The sequence below is a fragment of the Neovison vison genome, chromosome 12 (genome assembly GCF_020171115.1).
Source record: "Neovison vison isolate M4711 chromosome 12, ASM_NN_V1, whole genome shotgun sequence".
NCBI classification, from domain to species: Eukaryota; Metazoa; Chordata; class Mammalia; order Carnivora; family Mustelidae; genus Neogale; species Neogale vison.
In genome coordinates, this window is record NC_058102.1 from 96,426,198 (window position 1) to 96,448,244 (window position 22,047).

Sequence of the window (22,047 nt, forward strand, 5' to 3'; positions counted from 1 at the left end):
TAGCTGTCCTTTTTAAAAATTTTTAAAAAGATTTTAAACATTTACTTGTCAGAGAGAGAGAGAACACAAGCAGGGGGAGTGGCAGGCAGAAAGAGAAGCAGGCTCCCAGCTGGGGCCTCACTGGGAGGCCCCAGCTGGGCAGATCAGGACCCTGGGATCATGAGCTGAGCCAAAGCCATACCCTTAACCAACTGAGCCACCGAGGCGTCCCTTAGCTCCCCTTTATTCTTTGTGCCTTTCTTATGTTTGGTTTTATGTATATAATCACTCTGTTTGCCTAATCTTAGATTTTTAGTTCTTTTTTTTTTCTTTGTATTGAGGTATAATTGACATGTAATGTTAGTTTCAGGTGTGTAACAATGATTCTATATTTGTGTACATTGTGAGGTAAACACCACAGTGAGTGTAATTAATGTCCATCACCACACATAGTTAGAAAAAGTTTTTTCGGGGTGCCTGGGTGGCTCAGTGGGTTAAAGCCTCTGCCTTCGGCTCAGGTCATGATCCCAGAGTCCTGGGATTGAGCCCCACATCGGACTCTCTGCTCAGCAGGGAGCCTGCTTCCTCCTCTCTCTCTCTGCCTGCCTCTCTGCCTACTTGTGATCTCTGTCTGTCAAATAAAAAGAAAAAGTTTTTTCTTTCTTTCTTTTTTTTTTTTTAAGATTTTATTTATCTGACAGTGAGAGAGGGAACAGAAGCAGGGGGAGTGGGAGAGGGAGAAGCAGGCTCCCCACTGAGCAGGGAGTGTGATTCGGGGCTCAATCCCAGGACCCTTGGACCATGACCTGAGCTGAAGGCAGACGCTTAATGACTGAGCCACCCACACGCCCCCCCAAAATCTTTTTCTTATGATGAAAACTTACCTCTCAGCAACTTTCAAATATACAGTCTGTGAGTTCAGTGTTTTGTTTGTTTTTGCATTCAAGTGAAGTCATAACAGTATTTGCCTTTCTCTGACTTACTTCATTTCACATAATACCCAGGAGGCCCATCCATATTGTTGCAAATGGCACGTTTTCCTTTTTTTTTTTTTAAATGGCTGAATAATATTTTATTGTATGGTATGCCACATGACTCTAATTTATAAAATATGTATTCCTTAATCATGTTAGCTTTTCCTCCTTATGGTAGTCACCTCATGGCTTTAAAGAAGAAGCTGCCGGTGCACCTGGGTGGCTCAGTGGGTTAAGCCTCTGCCTTTGGCTCAGGTCCTGATCTCAGGTCCTGATGTGAGGGTCCTGGGATCGAGGCCGCATCTGGCCCTCTGCTCAGCAGGGAGCCTGCTCCCCCCACCCCACCCCGCCTGCCTCTCTGCCTATTTGTGTTCTCTCTCTCTGTCAAATAAATAAATAAAATCTTAAAAAAAAAAAAAAAAGGCAGCTGCAGCTCCAGGCATTACATCCTTCCCATAGTGACCCAATGGTAAAGGAAGGAGGCAATAAGGGCTTTCTTCTGTTGACACTCTAGTCCCCAGCTGACTTCCTCTTACATCTTATTGACTAGAGCTGGGGCTACACAGAGCCACCCCACATTACAGGGCAGGCTGGGAAAGAGTATCCAGCAAAGAGGATTGTGATGAATCCCCTGGGGCTGGCACTGTCAGGAATGCTCTAGGATTCTGTATGTAGGGAAGAGGGGAAAATGACTGTTGGGCAGACAACTATACTGCCACATCCAGTTAACTACAGCCCTTTGGGCCAGTAAAGTCACATTTCAAGAGAGCAGTATTTGTGGGGCACCTGGTGAACTCAGTCAGAAGAACATATGACTCTTGATCTCAGGTTGTGAGTTCGAGCCCCACATGGGGTATAGAGATTACCTAAATAAATAAAACTTAAAAAAAAAAAGAGAGTAGTATTTGCAGATATCAGTGATAGTCTACCTATATGCAGTGGTATCTGCCTTTCTCTGAAAGAAGCAGGCATCTTGTATGTGTTAGTATCTAGGCCAGCTGTTTGAGAAGTAACAGATACACATTTGTTTAATTCTTGTGATTAATGACCCTTAATTTGTTCCATTCTTTGTATATATAAGTACCACAATGTACTGAATTGTGTCTTGTCTTGCATTTAATATGTAGATCAGTACCTCTTCCCTTATATATCCGGAACTGGCAAAGGTTGGGAAAGATTAGGGACCTCCTGGATGGGAGAATTTGTGCCATGTCCTCTAGTTTTCTGGAAATGTAACTACTTGAAGTGATGAACTAGGTCAAGAGTACTTTTTAAAGTCACACATTACAAGATCCCTGTTTGTATTATCTGAAGCCAGCTAGAGCAGCAGGCCTTGGGCCGCATGCCCAGTATCGAATAACTCAATAAGAGGCCTTAGAAATGTAAGTTCCTCTGCCCTGTGTTTCTTGGGTTTTCCTTCCTTAAGTTTCTGGGTTGGGGGGAAGGCAGCTCTGCTCCCATGGCCACAGCTTGAAAATCCTCATAAGTTGGTGGGAAGGAAACAGAGGCAGCAGAGGACCAGCAGTGAGTATGAAAGTTATTGAAAAAATAGGAGCTGCATTCAGGATGGCATGAAATTTGAATTCAGCTTTTGCTAATAAGGTGAATTTTGACAATGCCTTGTGGAACTGAGTTTTGTTTTTTCCTCTGAGCCCTTTTCTCTCCTCCCAGAGGATAGCATCCTAAGGTTTATATTTTTCCAGAGAAGATGACAAAGCATCCCCCGCTCCCAAGGCAGTTCTGAAATCACTTGGTCCACTCTCCTTCCATGTGGTAGTTAGGACTGATGGAGTACAGCCTCTCTAGTTGCCATTCAAGGAGGGGTCTCCAAAGGAGCAGAGCTCAAAGTGAGCATAACTGAATGGCTAGAAAATATTTCTCATTTTACTGCCTATCAGGTGGGCCTGAAGCCTCTGTGAGTCTGGCGACACCTGCCACTAAGACACCTGCCACTGGGGCGCCTGGGTGGCTCAGTGGGTTAAAGCCTCTGCCTTTGGCTCGGGTCATGATCCCAGGGTCCTGGGATCGAGCCCCGCATTGGGCTCTCTGCTCAGCAGGGAGCCTGCTTCCTCCTCTCTCTCTCTGCCTGCCTCTCTGCCAACTTGTGATCTCTGTCTGTCAAATAAATTAAAAAAAAAAAAAAGACACCTGCCACTGAGACACTGAGCCCGTGCTGGGCCGCAGAGCGTCCATGTTTGTGGCTTAGAGTCCTTTCACTGCAGAGCGCAGGGGATCATAATGGGCAGTGGACCATAGACAGGGAGCTGTCTTCGCTCATCACCGAGACTAGGAATGAGTCTCACTGCGAAGCTCAAAGGGAGCAGCTTCACACAGATGCCTTGACCATAATCAACGGAACCAGCATTCTTGGTGGCTGGATGCACAGTAGGTTGTGACCATTAATTAAACTGACATGATTCATTAATTGAAAGGCTTTTTAATTTTAACTTGTATTTTTTCCTTTTTTCATTAAAAAAATTAACATTGGGGCGCCTGGGTGGCTCAGTGGGTTGAGGCCTCTGCCTTCGGCACAGGTCATGGTCCCAGGGTCCTGGGATCGAGCCCCGTGTCGGGCTTTCTGCTCAGCGGGGAGCCTGCTCCCTCCTCCCTCTCTGCCTGCCTCTCTGCCTACTTGTGATCTCTGTCTGTTAAATAAAATAAATAGAATCTTTAAAAGAAAAAAAAATTAGCATTGACATAGAACATTAAATTAGTTTCAGATATATAACATTCCAATATTTATACAATCTCAAAATGAAAAACAGTAAGTCTAGTTATAGTTAACATCCATCACCTTACATTGTTACAAATTTTTTTTCCTTGTGATGAGACTTTTCAGATCTCTTGTCTTAGCAGCTTACACATATACAATATGGTATTTTAACTATAGTCACCATGCTGTGCATTGTGTCTCAGGTCTTATTTTATAGCTGGAAGTTTGTATCTTTTGACCCCCTTTACCCATTCTCCCACTCTCCTACCCTACCTCTGGAATCACCAATATGTTCTCTGTATCTATGAGCCTTTTTTCTTTTTTTAAGATTTTATTTATTTATTTGACAGAGATAAGAGATCACAGGCAGAGAGGCAGGCAGAGAGAGAGGGGGAAGCAGTTTCCCTGCTGAGCAGAAAGCCTGATATGGGGCTCTCTCCCAGGACCCTGGGATCATGACCTGAGCCAAAGGCAGAGGCTTTATCCCACTGAGCCACCCAGGCACCCCTCTATGAGCTTTTTTTTTTTTCAGTATTATTATTAGATTCCATATGTGAGTGAGATCATACAGTATTTGTCTTTGACTTGTTTCACTTAGCATGATGCTCTCAAGGCCTGTCCATATTGTTTGCAAATGGTAAGGTTTCCTTCTTTTTATGACTGAATAATATTCCTGTGTGTGTATGTGTGTGTGTGTGTGTATGTGTGTACACATGCACACCCCACATTTCTTTCTTCATTCATTCTTCAGTGGTCACTTAGGTTGTGTCCCTGTCTTGGCTATTGTAAATAATGGTGCAGTGAATATGGTGGTGCAGGGATCTCTTTGAGATAGAGATTTCCTTTAGATATATACCCAGAAGTGGGATTATTGGATCATGCAGCAGTTCTGTTTTCCATTTTTTAAAAAGTATTTTATTTATTTGACAGAGGGAGAGACAGGGAGAGAGGGAATACAAGCAGGGGGAGTGGGAGAGGGAGAAGTAGGCCTTCCACTGAGCAAGGAAGGCCTCCGACTGAGCCACCAAGTGCCCCTCTGTTTTTAGTTTTTTGAGGCCCCTCCATGCTGTTTTACCTAGTGCTTGCACCAGTTTATATCCCATAGGGTACAAGGACTCCCTTTTTCATCAACACTTGTTATTTCTTGTCTTTGTGATGAGAGCCATTCTGAAAGGTGTAAGGTGATGTCTGATTGTGGTTTAAATTTGCATTTCCCCGGACGCCTGGGTGGCTCAGTTGGTTAAGCAGCTGCCTTTGGCTCAGGTCATGATCCCAGCGTCCTGGGATCGAGTCCCACATCGGGCTCCTTGCTCAGCAGGGAGCCTGCTTCTCCCTCTGCCTCTGCCTGCCATTCTGTCTGCCTGTGCTCGCTCTCTACCCCCTCCCCTCTCTCTGATAAATAAATAAAATCTTTAAAAAAAAAAAAATTTGCATTTCCCTTGGGGTGCCTGGGTGGCTCAGTCAGTTAAGCGTCTGCCTTTGGCTCAGGTCATGATCCCAGGGTCCTGGGATCAAGTCCCGAATCAGGAATCTCTGCTCAGCAGGGAGCCTGTTTCCCTTGCTCTCTCTCTGCCCTGCCTCTCTGCCTACTTGTGATCTCTGTCTGTCAAATAAATAAATAAAATCTTTAAATTTGCATTTTCCTGATGATTTGTGATGGTGAATATCTTTTCAGATACTTGTTGGCCATCTGTATGTCTTCTTTGGAAAAATCTCTATTCAGATCTGCCCATTTTTTAGCCATTTTTTTTTTTTTTAGCTATGGAGTTGTGCAAGTCCCTTATGTATTTCAAATATTAACCCCCTATCAGATACATAATTTACAAATATTTTTTCCCTTTTGGTACTTTGGCTTTTCATTTTGTTGGTTATGTATGCAGTATGGAAACTTTTTAGTTTGATATAGATGATTTTTTTTTTTTTTTTGCTTTTGTTGCCTTTGCTTTTGGGTATCACATTAAAAAAATCTCATCACCAAGACCTGTGTCAAAGAGCTTATTGCATATTTTTTCTAGTTTTATGTTCTAGGTCTTACATTCAAGTGTTTAGCCCATTTTTAGTTAATTTTTTTGTTGAGTGTAAGATAATGCTCCAGTCTCATTGTTTTGCATGTGGCTGTCTGGTTTTCCCAGTGCCATTTATTAAAGAGACCGTCCTTTTCCCATTATATAGAATACTTGGCTCCTTTATCATAAATTAGTTAGCCACATGCAGATAGCCCCTGCTTTGTGAAAGTTCATGTTAGGCCACTTTGCTTTTAATTATTTAGTTTATTTTTTAAAAAAAGATTTTATTTATTTGACAGAGATCACAAGTAGGCAGAGAGGCAGGCAGAGAGAGAGGAAGGGAAACAGGCTCCTTGCTGAATGGAGAGCCTGACGTGGGGCTTGATCCCAGAACCCTGGGATCGACCCTGGGATCATGACCTGAGCTGAAGGCAGAGGCTTTAACCCACTGAGCCACCCAGGCGCCCCGAGGCCACTTTGCTTTTAAGAAGACCTACATTAAAGGGCGCCTGGGTGGCTCAGTCATTGAGTGTCTGCCTTCAGCTCGGTTGTGATCTCAGCCCATCGGGCTCTCTGCTTGACAGGAAGTGTGCTTCTTCCTCTGCCCCTGCCCCTGCTTGTGTTCCCTCTCTTGCTGTCAAATAAATAAAGGGAATCTTAAAAAAAAAAAAAAAAAAAAAAAAAAAGGCTACATCAAGACCTGTTTTCACTAACCAAAAGAAATCCAAAGGGGATTTTTGCTTTTACTGAGGAGACTGAAAAGCAAAAATGACATTCAGCTTTTGTTGCAGTGAGCCATCATAGAGGCTGTGAGCACCCCACGCCGGGAAAGTGGCCCCCCAAGCTGCTTCCCTTGGCATATGCACAGCATCTGAATGCCATAGTTTTGTTTTTTTTTTTAAAGATTTTATTTATTTGAGAGAGAGAGACAGTGAGAGAGAGCATGAGCGAGGAGAAGGTCAGAGAGCGAAGCAGACTGCCCATGGAGCTGGGAGCCTGATGTGGGACTCGATCCCGGGACTCCAGGATCACACCCTGAGCCGAAGGCAGTCGTCCAACCAACTGAGCCACCCAGGCGTCCCTGAATGCCATAGCTTTGAACTGTGTGCATCTGTGCCTTATTTGAATTTACTTTGTGCGTCCTTTAGCAAGATGTGTCCTCAAGTGTCAGAGACGCCTAAAGAGATTATTTTGAGGGTCTGGGAATTCTTGAAAATTTCTCCATCTAAACTAACAGTAATTGATATTTTTGCTTTATATCAATCAATCAAAGGTTTCATAGGAACACTGTACTTTCAGGTAGCAGGGGAAGCCTGAAAGGGTTTGTTTCTGGGCTTTCTGTTGTTCTGAGTGTTTCTATGCCAACACCATACCGTTTTGATTACTATAGCTTTATAATATAGTTGGAGGTCAAGGAGTACGATGCCTCTAGCTTTGTTCTTTCTCAAGATTGCTTTGGCTGTTCGGGGACTTTTGTGGTTCCATACAGATTTTGGGATTGTTTATTTCTGTGAAAGATGCCATTGGATTTTTGATAGGGATTGCATTGACTCTGTAGTTTGTTCTGGATAGTGTGGACATTTTAACAATGTCCATTTTAAAATGTCCATTTTAACAATTCCAAAGCTAAGCATGGAATAGCTTCTGTATCTTCAGTTCCTTTCCTAAATACCATATAGTTTTCACTGTATGGATCTTTCACCTCCTTGGTTAAATTTATTTGTAGGTATTTTATTCTCTTTGAAGCACCTGTAAATGGGTTTTATCTAATAGCTATTGGTGTAGAGAAATGCAACAGATTTTTGTATGTTGACTTTGTATCCTACAATTTTACTGAACTTTTAGTTCTCAGTTTTTTTGGTGGAGTCTTAAGGATTTTCTCTACGTACCACGACATTGGCAAATAATAATGGTAGGCTAAATTCCCTTTCCCTAAAGAAAAGAGCCACAGCTGGTTTGAGTATAATGTTTAATATAAGGTACAGTGGGTTGGCAGAGTTGGTGCAAAACCAAGAGATTCGGTTCTAGTTGGTGAGTTAACAGCCTAGGTACCTGAACCGATACTGGCCCTGCTGCCTCCCATCCTCCAAGGCTGCACGGCGCCAGCCAGAAGCCCTAAGACAGAGGTTCTCTCCACGTCTTCCAAGTAGTGGCTAAGCATTCTGGTTCCCAGAATGCATCAAGAGACTGGCCCTGGTCATCGCAGCAGGTGTGATTTTTCGGGACAGAACTTGAGAAGTGGGGGCAGAACTGGACTTGGGGGTCTGGGTCACCGTATGCTGATGACATGCACTAGTCCCAGAGGCTCTTGGCTTGAATGGTTAGCCCGTCTTCCTTCCCACCCACATGTTTGCCCTCCCTGACTGTTCATGGTAGGGAAGAAGGTGGCTGTCCGCTTGAGGAGAAAAGGTCTTTCCAGAAGCTGTATTTGGCATAAGCGAAGGCCGCTGCTAGTGCTGCCAGTGGCCAGGCACAGGTACAGAAGGCCCTGAGGCGGAGGAACAAAGGAGGATAACGTGCAGGCAGAATGGGAAGCAGCCAGCTCAGGTCTCTGCCCCAGGAGCCCAGAAGGATCAAGGCCATGCAGTAAAGGGTGACATGGTCCTCCTCTTTGGTCAAGCAAAGGCCCCAGCATGGAGGCTGGGAGGTGAGAGGGCTGAGGGGCACAGGCTCTGCCCTCGGGCCCTAGCTTTAGGCTCATCACATCAAGGTGGTGATGCAGTGAGGGGCAAGGCATGGAGACTGTGGTCAGGCTGGGAATCTTTGGCTCCTAGGAGCCGCCCTTGTCCTTGTCATCCATGAGGTCATACCTGGGGAAGAAGCAGAGAAGGCTCAGGTAGAAAGGGGACTTGTGTCCTCCAAGAAATGAAGCATGAGCCAACGGCTCTTGGACTGCAGAGAATCAGTGGTTCTTACCTCAGAACGCATGCTCTTCTCCCTGCCCAGGACTGGGATTTCTCTGGCTTACACAGCCAGGCCCACCCCCAGCCCATTGGGTACTTACCACTGGGCCGCTCCCTGGGAAAGGTCTATCTCAGCAAGGTCCAGCTGCACCTGCATTGGAGGAGGTGTGGCGAGGGTGCGGATGTTACTTTGAGATCTCCAAAGACCATGTCCCATAGTTCCACACTCCTGCTCCAAACCAGTGCCGAGGGGATCAGGTCACATGTATAGTAGTGTCACCTGCGGTCCTTCCTCCCCGGTCCCTGAGGGAGGATGGCCTTGCTCCCAGCAGCTTCCAAGCCTTACCTTCGCCTTGCTCACCCTCACCCTCTTACCTTCCCCAGCAGCTCACGCTCCCTTGACATGAAGGAGGAATTAGACTTCACAGAGACATCCAGCTTTCGCCTCAGGGCCTCATCTAGGGGCAGTTCCCACTCAAATCTGGGAGGAGGGGAACACTGGGCATTAGGGGAAGGGGTTCCTTCCTGAGCCGCCCTTCTCTCCACCTGAATGCCTACTGACTGACCGTTCATTGAATTCAGGGTTTAGGGTCCTCTTCTTCTGCGAGGTTTTCCGCTTGGTACCCCGGTTCTTGTCTGGCAGTAGCAACAGTGACACGTAGGGGTCAGGGGCTTCCCGTCCATTCTGTCGAAGGGCCCTGCACAGGAAGCTGAAGGTAAGAAGGCAGCCCAAGGGGAGGACGATCAGGGGGGCAGGAGGGGAGGGCGGACAGGGTCTCACCGGCAGCTGTGAACAATGCTGACCAGCTTTCGCTCTTCGCTGTAGTACCAGACGGTCAGTCGCACCTGGCCTAGGGGCCCAGCTGGAGCCTCCAGGGCACTGTGGGGAGAAACGGAGATAGTGCCCCGGGAGCCTTCGTACTCCTGAGCTCACATGGTCTTTCTGGCCTAGCCCCTCACCTGTCCCCATGTGTCAGGCGCTGCCGCAGCTCCGGGGCGGAGGAGGTGCTGTGAGGGAGTCCCCCCCAGAGCTCCGGTTCTTCACTCAGCGAGGAGGAGCTGTGGCTATGGCTGTGTGCTTCCACGCCCGAATGCTGGGACACCAGGATCTGGGGAGGCAAGAGAGCTGCGAGCTGGGCCGAGTCTAGCTCAGCTCCCTGACTACGAGAACACAGCCCCTGGTCTCTGTCCCCCACTTGGCCCGTCACCTCCTGCTACTCACCCCCAGCTGGGCTCTCAGTAGCACCTGCCCTTGACCATTGTTAAGTGGAAACCAACGGTCCAGGCAGAGCTGGTCAGCTCCGAGTAGCTCCGAGAGGGGCAGGGAGAACGAGCCCAGTGTGCCTGTCCCCTCACCCCGGACCTGTGGAATCAAGAGGCAGATGATTTAACCCTGGTGTTCTAGGTTCAAACACTTGGGTGGTTTTGGAGAGAGATTCCACTTTGTGACGGCCACACGGCAGCCATGTTGCTGGCCCCGCTTCCCTTCCTTTCCCAGCCAGACTAGACTGTGGCCTCTCTACTTCCTGAACTTTAACAAATTACACCCCAGGGCCATAGCTGCTGCACAGCGTGGAGAAAAAGAACAGCAAAAATGGAATTACAGGGTTCTTGCCCACCTAACCCCCATTTCCACACTCCAGATGTAATGACCTGCAAACCCTTCCTGTCTTCTGAGTTCCAGAATAATTCTAGCTAATATGCCTGTATCTCTCTTACCACTATTTGCCAGCTTTTGTATCTCCTGATTCCCTGCGGTGCAAGGTAAGGAATGGAGCTCATTGACTTATCTTCTCTACCTCTGTTAGTGTTGTTAACAGTTACACTATTTTAAGGTCTCTTGATTTCTGTTCATGTAATTCTCAACTTATTACTGTATCAACTTTAGAGGGTCTTTGACTCACACTCCAGAAGAGGAAAAGCACCCCTGTATTACCTCTACCACCCTCTCCCTGCTCCCATACCTCTTTACCTTTGTTCGCCCTTGAACCCCCTGAAATCTAGTTTCTACTCCGTGCTTGCCACTGAAGTTGCTCTACTCTGTTACCTCAACGTCAGTCATTCTCAGTCATCTCATTTCATTTTCTCGGTAACATCTGGCCACTTCCTTTCTTTTCAGACACTCTTCTTTGGCTTCCATACCCCCTTCTCTCCTGGCAAACACCCCATTGCCCCTGTTACACCTCAGGCCCTTTGCAGGGCTCCTCTTCCTCCGTCTGCTCTGTCATTGCTGCCATGCTCAGCATGTCCCTCCTTTGTCTTCTCACTCTCCGTAGGCCCTCAGGGTGCTCCTGCACACCCGGGACTACAGGTACTAGGTGTGCTTGGTGCTCAAACAAAGGAGCTGTGAGAACCCCATAGCGGGCCACAGATCTGCCTTCTGGATAGCTGTTTCCCCTTGGATGATCTCAGAGGTCTCAAATTCAAGCACTCCTGCTTTGGCCATTCCCTGTGTTGGCAATGGCTCCCTTCTCTGTCCAGGAGTTCGTGTCTAGGCTGTTCTTTGTTCCTTCTCCCATGTCAAAATAACCACCACTAAATACCACTGCCCTTCGTCATGTCTTGCTTCATAGCCTGTTAGCTGACCTCCCTGCCTCCAGCACCATCTTCCTTCAGTCCACCCTTCACCCTGCCATCAGCACGACCTTTGTAAAGTGCAAATCTGGGTATGTCACCCCTCACTCCTTCAAATATTCCCTTATGCCTTTAGGGTAAATCCACATTCTTAGCATAAGAGTCAAGAGCCCTTTTGATCCTGCTCCTGTCTGCCTCTGTGATCTACAGTTTGCCTTCTTTGTCCTCATTCCCTTCTCAGCCTGAGACTATTCCTTCTCTTCTTGGTCACATCCTGTTTCCCCTTAAGCTCAGGGGTCATCTAGGGCTACTGCTACTACTACCTCCACCTTTTTCTCTCGTCTGAGGTAGAAGCCCTCTTCCCCACAGTGCCTTTTACCTCAGCAGTTTGTCAGTCTGGAAGTTTTCCTTGGTTACTCTCCCCAAAGGGAGTGTGAGCTACATAAAGATAGGAACTAAATCTTTTCTCCCTATGCCTGGTTCAGTGACTTGCCCGCAGTGGCAAAATGTTCACAGAATGAATTTATGGTACCTGCAGCTCCAGGCTCTCGGTGTGTGGTCTCTTGATGAGAAAGGAGGCAGTCTCGTCCCAGATAGGGGCTGAGGTTTGGGCAATTGTCTGGTGGAGATGAGGGGTTAAGGTCAGTGCTTGGAACATTCTCCTCTGCGTTTCTCAGCCCTCCCAAACAGCCCTGCAGCATTTCCTAATACCTTCGTCTTATGAGAAGTGTCTCCGACGGTGAGAGTAGCGTAAGCGCTGGGAGGCTTGGTCCCTTTCCGGAGCTGGAGAGAGAGAACAGTGCACTGACCATTAAATATGGTCTTGAACTGAGAGACCTAGTGAGGCAGATCTCCTGCTCCCCTCCCAGATCACATCCCCATGGTCACTTGACAGCCACTACCCTCCTGGCCTTCAACAGACCATTCTTCCCACCCCAGCACCACCCTGGGAAAGAGGAATTTGGAATTTATTATTCCAAATATCTCCTGGAGCATCCAAACCTGAGGGAGGCGGAGGAAGGGCCAGGGAGCTATGGGGTGCGGGGAGTGGCTCTCACCGGCAGCTCGTCCGCCCGCTCCAGATACACAGACAGCAGGGCCGCTGCCAGCTCTGCGCTCTTCTGCGTCTGGATCAGACTGTTCACCTGCAGCACCTGAGGGAGGACACGCGGGCTGGGAGACCCGTTTTGGATGTGCCGTGTCCCGGCCACGCCTGGGAGACGGATGGGAGTGTTCGCCATGACCCACCCGGAGTCCCGTCCCTACCTCCTCTAACTCAGCAGCCGTGGGCCGGGGTGTCAGACGTTCCAGACGCAAGTGCAGGCGGCCAGATGGCACGTCCTCCAGGGCCAGCCACTGTGGGCATAGGCAGGCTTAAGCCTTGGGGATGTGGGGACAGAGGGACTAGGAGATTGAGACATGGGTCAAGATAGGAGGGATTATGGCTTATAATTCCTTGCTCACCTCATCGAGGAAGCCTGTGTTCAGGACTGCGGTGAGACTCACTTTGCACCTGGAGAAGAGAAAAATTAAAACAAGAGGCCAGTGGCCACAGCCAAGTGTCCATCTCCTCAAAACCTTTGTCTTCCCCTCCGGACTTCTATCCTCTCACCTGCCCAGAAAGTCATCCTTGTCCAGGTCCTTGTCAAAAACTTCAATGTCTAGCTCTTGGCCTGGAATTGATGTGACAATCACCTAGAGGGAGAAAACAGTGCGAAGTCGGATTCTTTTTCTTCTTCAAATGACTGGGAACCTCACCCTCAACCACCTGAACCCCAGTGGGCTTTCAGACCACTCTCAGAGCTAGAGGGAAGAAAGAGAAGGGACTTGGAGGAGTCCTGGCTGCGCAGTTCTGACCTCAAAAACCTCATTCCAGCGGGGATTGAGATCTTCCCGAACCACACGGCTCCGGAAGCTTCGTCCTGCCAGCTTTAGTTTGACATAGGGGTCTGACTTGCCCTTCACCAGTCCCCCCAGGAAACGGTCTTTGGCGATCAGATCCTGGGCCTCTAATACATGGATCCGAAGCACATTCTGCAAAAGGGACAGACAGAGGCACCAGACGGTAGGTAGAGAGAGACCTATTAAAACCAGCCCGAAACAGGCTTTTGCACATGCTTAGGCAACAGATCCTACTTCGCCCTTTCTAGATCTAGACTCACCTCCATCCCAAAGTGACTCTCAGGAGTGGTGTGAGAAGGTCGAGGTGGGACATCCACGCTGCTGCCTGTCTGGGGGCTCTCGTCCAGGTCCCAAGCCCCAGGAGTTCCAGGCACAGTGGGAAAGTGCACTTCTGATGAATCCAAGTACAAGATCTAGGGAGAGTGGTGTATTGTCCAATCAAAGAAGTGCAGCTAGCACCAGCAGGCAAGGGATGTGGGGTTGGGGGCAGAGCAGAGGCTGGGACAGGAGAAACCGGTCCATGCCTTGGCTGGGCTCATCTCTAGAGGGTTCCTGCCACACTCCTCCTACTCAAACACCATTTCTTCCCCAGTCTGGTCAACAGATGTTTTTGTGTGCCTGCTAGATGCTTCCACATACACTAGCTCATTAGATCTTAGAAGATTCCTCTTCTTTATTCTTCATACCAAGGAATCTATAAGGCCCCTCACCACCTCCAGCATTTTCTCTGTCTCCATACCCTCATAACCAATTTCATGTAGAGCCTGGAGTTTGAGCCAGAGCTGCTGAGCTGGAACCACTGGTCCAAGGTGAGTTCGGGGGCAGTCAGCAAGCGAGCCAGAGGCAGGGTCAGTGCCCCTAATGTCAGAGCCCTGGAGTCGTCCTTCACCTAGAGGCACAGGAAGAGGGGATGTAGTGAAGTGGAAAACAGGGACATACTCAATAATTTCAATGAGGCATTATTTGCCATAAAAATCACTCATTTTAAGTATACAACTCTCAGTTATAAAGAATGAATCTAGGGCACGTGGGTGACTCAGTTGGTTAAGTGTCTGCCTTCTGCTCAGGTCCTGGGATCAAGTCTCACGTGGGCTCCTTGCTCAGTGGGGAGTCCGCTTCTCCCTATTTGCCACTCCCCCCCCACTCTTGCTCTTATTCTCTCTAAATAAAATCTTTTTTTTAAATTTTAAGAGATTTTATTTATTTGACAGAGATCACAAGTAAGCAGAGAGGCAAGTGGGGGTGGGGGAGCAGCCTCCCTCAAATCTTTTTTAAAAAAAGCTTATTAAGTAATCTCCATACCCGTCATAGGGCTTGAACTCCTATCCTCAAGATCAAGAGTTGCACGCTCTTCAACTGAGCCAGCCAGGCACTCCTATAAAGAATGATTCTAGGGGTGCCTGGGTGGCTCAGTGGGCTAAGCCTCTGCCTTCGGTTCAGGTCATGATCCCAGGGTCCTGGGATCGAGCCCTGCATCGGGCTCTCTGCTTCGCGGGGAACCTGCTTCCTCCTCTCTCTCTGCCTACTTGTGATCTATGTCGAATAAATACATAAAATTGTAACGAAAACAAAATGATTCTAGAGTGGTGCCTGAGTAGCTGTCGGTTGACCTTCTCTTTGTTTTGGCTCTGGTCACAACCTCAGGGTCCTGGGATCAAGCCCCGTACCAGGCTCTGCACTCAGCAGGGAGTTTCATTGAGGTTCTCTCTCTCTCTCTGCCTCTCCCCCCATTTGCATACGCACACACTCCAAAATAAAATCTTAAAAAATAATGATTCTGGGGCGCCTGTGTGGCTCAGACATTAAGCGTCTGCCTTCAGCTCAGGTCATGATCACAGGATCCTGGGATCCAGCCCCACATCGGGCTCCCTTCTCTGCCAGAAGCCTGCTTCTCCTTCTCCCACTCCCCCAGCTTATGTTCCCTCTCTTGCTATGTCTCTATCAAATAAATAAAATCCTTAAAAAAATGATTCTAGGGAGATCACTGGGGAAGAGCAGAGAGCATGGAGATGGAGAGTCTAGGTAGACAGACTGGAATATAATCAAAGGGGAGAGAGAGGGACGTGATGCAGACCTGGGAAGGCAGAACTGGGTATTTAGAAGAGGCTCAGTAGGTGATTATCTCACCTGTACATCGAGCTCCTGGCTTCGAGGGTCTTGTAGGAAAAACCGGAAAGCCTCCTCCCACACTGGGCTATTGGTACAGTAGACAGCCTGGAGGGGCACAGGATGGGAGTAAGGATATGTGCCGCAGTACCAGTCCTGTTTCTCCAGAAAGCCTTTCCCTCTACAGGCAGCCCAAAGGGGAGACGCCCTCCTAAGAACAGCCCTCCCAATCAGATGTGCATGCGCACATGCACACATGCACACACAATCTCCCACAATGCCGTCCTGGCCCTCACCTTGCTCTCCTGGGTCATATCCTGAATTGACAGTTGTACCATGGGGTTGGGTTCCTTGTTCGCCTTCTTCAGCTGTGGGGGTAGAATTCAGAAGTCACCATCTTGGCTGTTTCTGTTTTTTTCTCAGTGAAGGAAGGTAGGCTCTCAGTCTTTTCCGAGGTGGCTGTGATCCCCTCCTTGGAACCCTTGTGTTACAAGCTGCTGCTTCTGCAGCTGAGTGGGGTGGGGGCAAGAGCTGGGCTGGGAAAACTACATCCAGAGCTTCCTGTTCAGTTGCCCTCAGAATCCACACTCACAGGGAGATCCTGGGCCCGATCCAGATAGACAACTAAGATGGCAGCCGATGGGGGCTCTGGGCGGGAGGAGACTCCTCGATTCCACTGCAGAACCTGGAGGGAAGGGGGGTGGGAGCAGTCAGACCCTTGCCCTCATGTCACCTGTATTTCCAGCTTCCTGTTTCCCATGTTGGTTACCTGCTCTAGTTTTTCTGCATTTGGCAAAAGTGACAGCCATTCTAGCTTTAAGTGAACTTGGCCTTGCCCACCTTGCAGAGGAAACCACTGGAGGGAGAAGCAGAAGAAAGTGAGGTATAGCAGATCAGATATTCACACAACCCTTTCCCCACCAATGTAGCAACTCCTGTCACCCCAGTAGGTGAGGCCACCCTCTTCCTCTGCTCTCAACTTACATCATCCAGTACTCCAGCCTGCAGCACCTTCCCCACGTCCAGCTTCATCCTGGAGGGGGCAGGGAGGGGTGGCAGTGAGTGGAGAAAAAGGAGAATGTGGACATTAGGAGCATGTCATTGGCCTTCCACTCACCCACCTAGAAATAAACGGCGACTCTCACACTCCCTTCTTATAATCTATAGATACTTACGTGTGTGTTCAGGTGCGTGTGTGGTGGAGGCAAAGGGGTGGGGAAGTCGGGAAGGAAAATGATACACAGTTCTCGGGCCTGGAAAAGCATTATAATGACCTCTGCAACCCTGGTAGCACTGAAGCTTTAGAATCCTAACACACACAATCTCACCTGCCCAGAAAGTCATCTTTGTCTGGATCCTTGTCAAACACCTCCACCTCAATCTCCTGCCCTGGAACCTCGTGTACCATCACCTGAAGCACACACAGGGAGAAAGGTCTCACCAGCTACACTGTGAGGATCATCTGATGAGCATCTTCTCTCACGGCCCCCAGGACACCCCCGCCCCCATCTGACATCCTCAGCTCTCCCACCTCGTAAGTTTCTCCCCACTGGGGGTTGAGGTCCTCATCAATGACTCGACTGCAGAACGCCTGGGTGCCCACTCGCACCAGTGCATAGGGGTCTGACTTGCCCTCAATCAGGCCCTTCACATATTTGTCCTTGGAGCCCAGACCTCGGGCAGCCAGCAGGTGAATCCGAATAATGCCCTGTGCAGAGGAATCAGATCATGAGAAACCAAGGACCCAGCACGAGGTTCTTCAGAGGACGATCTGTCAAGATGGGGGAGAGGCCATACCCTGGGCAGAGGGGAACGCAACTGGGCCACATCATGAAGGTCAGGCACAAGGGGCACCAATAATCGGTTGGGCAACACAAGGAAGGCAGCGATGGAATCCATGATCATGGTGTCAGAGAGGGAGCTGGATGAGGGAGCGGAAAAGGAGGTGAGTGTGGCTCCAACTTCCAATATACCCCCAGCCCCAGATGTTTCCCACAACTAAGAAATGCCTAAAGCTAGAGGGACATCCTTTCTTGAAAATCATTTTTTGGGGGCGCCTGGGTGGCTCAGTGGGTTAGGCCGCTGCCTTCGGCTCAGGTCATGATCCCGGGGTCCTGGGATCGAGTCCCGCATCGGGCTCTCCGCTGAGAGCCTGCTTTCCTCTCTCTCTGCCTGCCTCTCTGCCTACTTGTGATCTCTCTCTGTCAAATAAATGAAGAAATGGAATCTTTAAAAAAAAAAAAAAAGAAAATAATTTTTTGGGTGTCTGGGTGGCTCAGTGGTTAAGCCTCTGCCTTTGGCTCAGGTCATGATCCCAGGGTCCTGGGATCAAGCCCCGCATCAGGCTCCCTGCTCAGAGGGAAGCCTGCTTCTCCCTCTCCCACTTCTCCTGCTTGTGTTCCCTCTCTTGGTGTGTCTCTGTCAAATAAATAAATGAAATCTTAAGAAAAAAAATAGTTTTTTGCGACTCTTTTACCCCAGTTCCTCACCTACTGCTCTGAACCTTCACTGCCATCTCAGCTCTTCTTTTTCTGTTTACCCCTACAGAGAAGCCTGCAGCCCTCTTCACTCTACCCTGCATGCTCCCCCACAGGAGAAAATCACAGTATGGAGCTTCTCAGGGGTATTTGTCATCTCTCCAGCTAGGATGATCAAGGCTCCTGGCTGCATCTTTTACTGTTTTTTGTTGTTTTTAATATTTTACTTATTTATTTGACAGAGAGAGACAGCGAGAGAGGGAACACAAGCATGGGGAGTGGGAGAGGGAGAAGCAGGCTTCCTGAGGAGCAGGCAACCCGATGAGGAGCTGGATCCCAGGACCCTGGGATCATGACCTGAGCTAAAGGCAGATGCTTAACGACTGAGCTACCCGGGCACCCCTCTTTTACTGTTTTGTATCCCAAAAACCTGAGGCCCAGGGCTGGAACATTTAGGTGTTCAATAAATCTGGGCGCCTGGGTGGCTCAGTGGGTTAAGCCTCTGCCTTCGGCTCAGGTCATGATCTCAGGGTCCTGGGATCGGGCTCTCTGCTCAGCAGGGAGCCCCCTTCCCTCTCTCTCTCTCTGCCTGTCTCTCTGTGTACTTGTGATCTCTCTCTCTGTCAAATAAAATCTTAAAAATAAATAAAGAAATAAATAAAAATAAATCCTTGACACCTGAGTCCTGGGATATCCAGCAGATTGGTCATCCCCGTCCAGTTGATATCTAGGGTCTGGAAGGAAAGAGCAGCAGGGTCAGGACAGAGCACCTGGTGGCATGGTCACACCCACCCAACAGTTGCCAGACCCCTCAGGCTTTCCTCCCCCAAGCCCCAGAGCTGGCCACCCTCTCCCTCCCAATCTTCTCTGGTTTCCCTTCTCCCCCAGGCCCCTCAATGTTTTCCTTTACCGGGCGTCGGATGAAGAACATCGACACAGCTCCCACGATAGGAAGGTCCCCCATGAGAGGCTCAAGAATCACCCGTAAAACACCATGTAGCTGGGGCAAGAGGAGAAGAACAGACCATTTCTCCAAAAAATGCCTTTATTTTTTTAAAAAAAAAGATTTTATTTATTTATTTAACAGAGAGAGATCACAAGTAGGCAGGCAGGCAGAGAGAGAGGAGGAACCAGGCTCCCCACTGAGCAGAGAGCCCAATGCAGGGCTCGATCCCAGGACCCTGGGATCCGACCTGAGCCGAAGGCAGAGGCTTTAACCCACTGAACCACCCAGGCGCCCCCCAGGCGCCCCCAAAATGCCTTCTTTTGGTCCCAAACTTTCCCAGCCTTGGTTTTTCCAAACCCCCCACTTCCCCATATCTGATGAAATTTAGGGCAAAGGCTCCCTATTATGGGGACCCCTGACATCTGCCCCACCTGCATGCCTTTGACTCCTGCTTTGCAGAAATATTTCTTCACTTCCACGTCAATCTGCACATCACCTACATAGCTGGCAGTTGATAAGGAAGAGAAAAAAGAGGGTTGGTACCGGGCTGAAATGGAGGAAGAGGGAACAAAGCTGTCAGAGTGACCAGGATCCTGCTGAAGAGGGGGCTGGAAGAATGAGCAGTATTACCTGATGTTCAAATCCAACAGGATCTGTTCTTTGCTCCGACCAGGGTGAACCTTGACGCCTACAATGCGCAATGGCTGTGGAGAGATGAATTCTTAACAGAGAGAAAAGAGGGAAAGGGAGGAGTATCTCAGACTCTTCTGGGCCCCCCACCTTCCCTGCCCTGTCTCCTTCCTCCCATTACTTTCTTTTCTACACACATACCTTTTCACCCAGTTCCACTCGTGTAAATGTAAACGTTTGCAGATGGGTGTTAGAGCCTCGAACAGCTGGGGCCACAGTTTCAGCCAAAAGCTTCTCCATGTACTGGCCCAGGAAGGGCCAGACCTGGGCCACAATCTGGAAGAAGAGGGAACCTGTCACAGGAGAGCCTCATCTTCCCCCTAAAGACAAGTTCCTTCAGAATCCTCCCCACAGAGAGCACTGGGGCTAGACCTGAAGTGTGGCAGGGTCTGCCTAGAGAAACAAACCCCATTCCCCACTCAAGAAAAAGCCAGTGCTCACCTTATTTAGCCACTCAGCCTTTTCCACATCCGGAAAGCTGACCTAGAGGTGAGGAAGGGAGAGGGAGAGATGAGCACACCTTCCACCTGTGGTTTCCTACCGAGATGCTGGGCCGCATGCCCACAGAGAAAACAAAAGCTGTGGCAGGACCTCCCCACACCCAGGGTTCAGTGTGAAGGGGCTGGGATGTCCAGAACATTCACTCCTCCACAGGGTTTGGGGCACGGAGCTCTGATGAGGGGCCCCGACCGGGTGTGGGCCACACAACGTTGCTTTGTGGACAGCTGGGGGATGTGAAGTGATGACAGCTGCTGGAGCAGAGGGGGAGGGAAGGAGAAGGGCACATTCTTTCTGGAGGGGGAGGTCCTGACAAATCAGTTTAAGGAGGAAATCCTGGGATTTGGAGAAGTCTTCGCTTCTTTTTGCAGCCTTCCCACCTCACCTCGAACTAGAGCTTCTACACCCAGAAGGTGAAGAGGGGAAGCAGCTCCTAGAGTTAGGGAGGGGCCAGCAGAGTCATTTAGGCCCTAGCCGGTTTTTGTTTTTGTTTTTTTCCTCCTCCTTTTTATCAGTATGACTCCTTTTATGGGAAAGAAAGACACCTGTGCTTTGTATTGGGGAGGAACAGGGATAGTTGTTTCAGAAAGAAGACGGCTTTCTATGATGAGGAGTAGGAGGAACAAAGACAGTTGTTGCCTGGGCTGCACGTCCCCTGGGACTTCCCCCGCTTTCCCCTCTCCAGCCCCGGGCCTGCACCCATGGCCCTATCTGCCAAGTGTCAACTTTGATTCTTCTCTTCTGCCATTCTCCCCCTAAACTGGCACCTCTGCTGGGAAGGGTAGCAAAGCGGAGGCAGGGAGGGGCCGGGTAACGGGCTCTGCCCCCGCAGGGCCGAGAGAAGGAAGGAGGTGAGGGGGTGCAGACCTAGGGTCCGGGTCCCAACCGAGCAAGCGCAGCGCACAGTCCGGAAAAGGGTGGGGCCGACCAGGGCCGGTGGAGTGTGGGCAGCGGGCACTGCAGCAGTCTCACTACCCTCCCCCCGCACCCCCGCCCTTCGTCCCGCAGCCGCCTCTGCTGTGCTGCGGCCCAACCGCCTGGGGCTGGAAGGCGAGGGCCGGGGGTCTGTCGGGGGCGGTGGCTCTCCTGGGCAGTGCTCCTGGGGTTGGGTGCCAGCGGGTCTCCAGGAATAAGAGCGGGAAAAGGGAGAACCTTATGGCCATAAATAGGAAATAAATAAATAAATAAATAAATAAAGTCTCAAGGAAGACTGGAGAGACTAGAGAACCCTCTGAGCCGCAACAGGGATGTCCGGGAACAGAAGGCGCGAGCCGCACCAGAAGAGAGGAGCGCTCAAGGAGCATGGCTAGGAGGGAGGGCCACGGCTGAGACCGATTCCCCAGATGTTCTTACTGCTTGCCTAGGAGCAGAGGAAGAAGTCCTGGTTCTGTAGAAGGATCGGGATCTGGACGCGGGGAAAGGAGGGAGGGGGAAGAGTGGCTACTCGGTCCCAAGAGTGGCGCGTCCCAGCAGGGAGGTGGCTAGCGGAGCGAGAGGGGAGTCTCCTTCCCATGGTCCCAGGGTGGGGAGCTGCCGTTAGGGACAGAAAGAAGATCCCTAGAAACGGGGGACTAGTAGGGGGACTATGTAGCACTGAGGGTGCTCGCTCACCCAGGCAGGTAGTTCTCGATGGCTCATATAAAGTGTTTTCGCCGTGAGCCGCTCCTCATCGTCCAGCAGCTGCCGCGCTGCTCGAAGGCTCCGTTCTTTCTCATCGCGGACCCGGCGCCAGCCCAGGTAGAGGGCGAGGCCGAAGAGCACGAAACCCACGCTGAGTCCCACTGCGCCGGCCAGGTACACCGGCACCAGCACCAGCAGCCGCCGCCCGAACGAAGACAGCAACGCCATGGCCTCACCCGCAGCGCCTGGGCGGGCAGGTTGGTTCCCAGAACCCAGGTCCGGCTTTGAGTGAGCAGCAGGGGGCTGGTCAGAAGGGTCGGAGGGAGTAGAGGGCTGGTCCACGAGGCTGGGACTGGAGCCGTCGGCAGGAGAGCGCTCCATGGTGCCACCGCTGGGAGGACCCGCCCAACCCACACCCCGCAGAGAGGTTGCTAGGTCTAGCGCCCAGCTGCCCCCTGCAAACAGTAAACCCCACGCTGGGGGAGGGGACCCTAAGCCACGCCCCCTTCATCTGACCGCTCGGGTTGGCCGTCGCAGCACAGACCAAGGTGGAGTCGAAAGATAGAAACCCTGCCCCTCTTCCGCCGGGAGCGGGTAGGGTTCGGGAGAGGCAGGACCTCCTTGATTAGACCGGCGGGCCCAGATGGGCGGTCTGGGAC

The 22,047-nt window shown here is 50.1% G+C and overlaps 1 protein-coding gene across 1 annotated transcript; it reads right to left on the reverse strand.

The window, feature by feature from the left end:
* Positions 1 to 7,624: 7,624 nt before the first annotated feature.
* Positions 7,625 to 21,858, reverse strand: ESYT1 (extended synaptotagmin 1). Its single transcript, XM_044226589.1, has 31 exons — positions 21,380 to 21,858; positions 19,712 to 19,753; positions 19,412 to 19,546; positions 19,211 to 19,284; positions 19,012 to 19,084; positions 18,545 to 18,634; positions 18,313 to 18,368; positions 16,955 to 17,078; positions 16,689 to 16,865; positions 16,486 to 16,568; positions 16,142 to 16,190; positions 15,927 to 16,013; positions 15,750 to 15,842; positions 15,454 to 15,525; positions 15,179 to 15,265; positions 13,791 to 13,940; positions 13,312 to 13,464; positions 13,007 to 13,183; positions 12,762 to 12,844; positions 12,614 to 12,662; positions 12,416 to 12,505; positions 12,208 to 12,303; positions 11,861 to 11,932; positions 11,682 to 11,768; positions 9,798 to 9,938; positions 9,536 to 9,684; positions 9,357 to 9,455; positions 9,142 to 9,273; positions 8,951 to 9,056; positions 8,677 to 8,726; positions 7,625 to 8,482 (listed from the first exon to the last, which is right to left on the reverse strand). Exons 1-31 carry the CDS (start codon positions 21,767 to 21,769, stop codon positions 8,443 to 8,445), a joined length of 3,306 nt encoding a protein of 1,101 aa, XP_044082524.1. The 5' UTR covers positions 21,770 to 21,858; the 3' UTR covers positions 7,625 to 8,442.
* Positions 21,859 to 22,047: the final 189 nt, after the last annotated feature.